General features: G+C 34.0%; 1 protein-coding gene across 1 annotated transcript; it reads right to left on the minus strand.

Moving 5' to 3' along the window:
• Window positions 1-355: 355 nt before the first annotated feature.
• LOC131663021 (uncharacterized) lies at window positions 356-1,371 on the minus strand. The gene is made up of 3 exons (XM_058933076.1): window positions 1,311-1,371; window positions 1,098-1,259; window positions 356-1,038 (listed from the first exon to the last, which is right to left on the minus strand). The coding sequence occupies exons 1-3, from the start codon at window positions 1,369-1,371 to the stop codon at window positions 356-358; spliced, it is 906 nt and encodes a 301-aa protein (XP_058789059.1).
• Window positions 1,372-3,171: the final 1,800 nt, after the last annotated feature.

A 3,171-nucleotide genomic window follows, 5' to 3' on the forward strand; every position in this document is an offset into this window, starting at 1 on the left:
ACGGTCTTCTTCGTTTGATAAACTGCATTTAAATCGGTACTCGATCTTATGAGAATTAATTCATGTTTCATATTCATTAGCACTTTGTGATAGTCCTCAGTGAATCCAAGTATGACACCCACTCAACGACTTAGCGAGGTACCGCCTTTCTTAGAATTACTTAAATTGAATACAATGAGTGAATCATAAATGAATGTCGGTAATACAATATAAATAAAATATAATTATATGCAAATAACGTGAGTTCAACTAAATTAAATTTAAAGTCTATGAAATTGTCCGATATAATAACCGTAAAACTACTCGATATCGTACATACTCCGCCCGTTGAGAGTATAAACGAACAAGAATCGTATCAATCGCTGGCAATCGGCAGAATTGCAATTTTTTTTACTGTCCTCTTCACAACACCATTTGCTGTTTTCAGAGTCACTGCTCGTACTATGCCGTCCTTGCCCTTGTGAAGTTGAGTTATTCTAGCTAAGGGCCGTTGCATTGTTGGAGTATTATCATCTTTGATAATGACAATTGTACCTTCTTCAGGATTCTTAGTTTTACAGTTCCACTTTCGCCTTACATTCACCTCATTCAAATATTCTGTACTCCATCTTTTCCAAAAATCTTCTCGTATCTTTGTTATTAATTGCCAAGCAGACAATCGGTTTGAAGGTAAGGGTGTATAATCAGGTTCGGGTAGTGCGATTAATGAGTCTCCAATCAAGAAATGACCCGCTGTCAAGGCGGACAAATCATTTGTATCAGTGGGAATGGGCGTAAGAGGTCTCGAGTTGAGTATCAATTCAATTTCCAAAGAGAGAGTGTAGAACTCTTCAAATGTTAGAACATGATTGTATGCAACTGTTGTAAAATGATGCTTGTATGATTTCACTCCAACCTCCCACAATCCCCCGAAGTATGACGAGGAAGGTGGAATGAAATGAAATTCGATGCCATTATTACTAGCATAATTGTTTACCGTCGTTTTGAAACCGTCCGAATTCGCGAGAGCATATAATTCATATAATTTGTTTTTAGCGCCTTGAAAATTCGTAGCATTATCAGCATATATTGTGGCTTTCCACGTCGGGCAATAAAACGTCTCAAAGCTCCTAAGAAGGTATCAATGGTCAAGTCGCTAACTACTTCAATGTGTATAGCCTTTGATGACATACATATAAACACAGCGACGTACGTTTTTATCCTTTTGTGATTTCGATATTTCTTTTCCTTTATGTAAAAAGGTCCGTAATAATCGATGCCTATATTCAAAAAGGCACGTGTTAAATTCGTGCGTACCTCCGGTAAATTACCCATTTTATGCTCAGCTAATTTTGGTCTAGCTCGGAAACATTTCACGCAACGTTTAATCATTTTTCGCACTTTATTTCTTCCATCAATAATCCAAAATTTTTAACGTAAAATGTAAAGAGTTGTTTGTATACCGGTATGACAATAGATATTGTGATAATGATTTATGATTGATTCCGTAATGAAATGAGATTTAGGCAGAAGAATCGGATGTTTTCTATGGTATGATAAGTTTGCATTTTCTAAACGACCTCCTACTTGAAGCAAGCCATTCGCGTTTACGAAAGGATCCAAAGTATATATCCGACTCTCTTTATCGACTGATTGACCTTTGTTCAAGGATTTAATATCATAATGAAAGGCATTTCTTTGCACGAATTTTATCACTATTAGTTCAGCGTAGTCTAATTCTTTCGATGTCAATTTTTTGCATAACGGTATAAAGTCATCGGTTTTCAATTTCTGTACCTTGCTATGTCCAAACTTTGCAAATACGCGAATCCATCTAGCTAGAATACGTTTGAGCTTAAAAAAATCATTTGTTGCTTTCAAATAGTCAATATTAATTGATAATTTCAAACATGTAGCCTTTCTCGTTTCCGGCAAGACGATTTCCTTCAATTTAAAATTTGATTTAGGCCAATGTGCTTCGTCTTGTCTGAGCCAAGGGGGACCGTGAAACCATACTCGTATGTCGTTATTTTGTTCAAATTTGTGAGCTAATTGACCGCGTGATAATTTATCTGCTGGATTAAAGAGAGTACGTACATGTCGCCATTGATTAATCTGAGTCTTGTCTAATATTTGAATTACCCTATTTGCTACGTAAGTTTTCAATAGACTAGGATCTGTATTAACCCATTAACGACCAAAGAGGTCAGTTTTGGACATATTTTGATCGCAAAATTCATTTATGAAACGAAACAATAAATTGATCCACGGTACCATACCTTATGTTTTTGGGTGTGCTGAATCTAAATCCGGGCTCAAAATTTAAAAATTTTGCTTACATAATTAAATATGGCCGGTGTTTTATAAAAAAATAGGTAAATTTTGAAAAAAAAATTTTTTGGAATTTTTTTTCTACCATAATATATATCAATATCGAAATCTTTCTTTAACCATGAGTGCACAAAATTATTGAACTTTAACAGAAAATTTTTATATTCAAAGTTTTTTTTCCAAAATGGCGGAAAAAAATGCCAAAATCTGGAAAAAGAATGCGTTTTAGGTTACTATTTTTTTCTCAAAAACTATGAGGTTAAGAAAAAAGTTTTATATAACAAAAATGACTTATAATTTGTCAAGGAACACTCTGAAATTTTTTGAAATATTTTGAAAATTTTTGAAAATTTTTCAAAAAATTACAGAATTGAAAATTTCAAAAAAATTTCGAAAAATTCTGGAAAAATTAGAGAGTATTCTTTGACTAATTCTAAGACATTTTTGATCTTATAAATTTTTTCCTAAAGCTAATAGTTTTCGAGAAAAAAATTCTCAAACAATTGTGGAAATTCTATTCAACCGTTTCAACTTTTGGAATTTTATAAGATAAGTTGGGGTATAAACGTACCGAAGTTTAATTTATCAAAAGGTTCTAAATAAAGTATTGCGTAAGTACCGCTAAAGTGTGACTACTTTCAGTTTATATTTATATTTTACTCTTAGCGTAACCCAGAGACAACAGCGTGGACGTAGTAAAATCATGTCTCCTTCGAGGGGCTTGTTTATAGTGAGTCCCCTTGCCTCTCACTCCTCGGGGTGCTTTTTTATAGTGAGTCCCCTCGACTCTTACTCTACGAGGTGCTTTTTTATAGTGAGTTCCCTGGCCTCTCACTGTAATCAGACATGCTTTGCTTTCAT

The sequence above is a fragment of the Phymastichus coffea genome, unplaced genomic scaffold (assembly GCF_024137745.1).
Source record: "Phymastichus coffea isolate CEN01 unplaced genomic scaffold, Cenicafe_Pcof_1.1 PCOF00029, whole genome shotgun sequence".
Classification (NCBI taxonomy): domain Eukaryota; kingdom Metazoa; phylum Arthropoda; class Insecta; order Hymenoptera; family Eulophidae; genus Phymastichus; species Phymastichus coffea.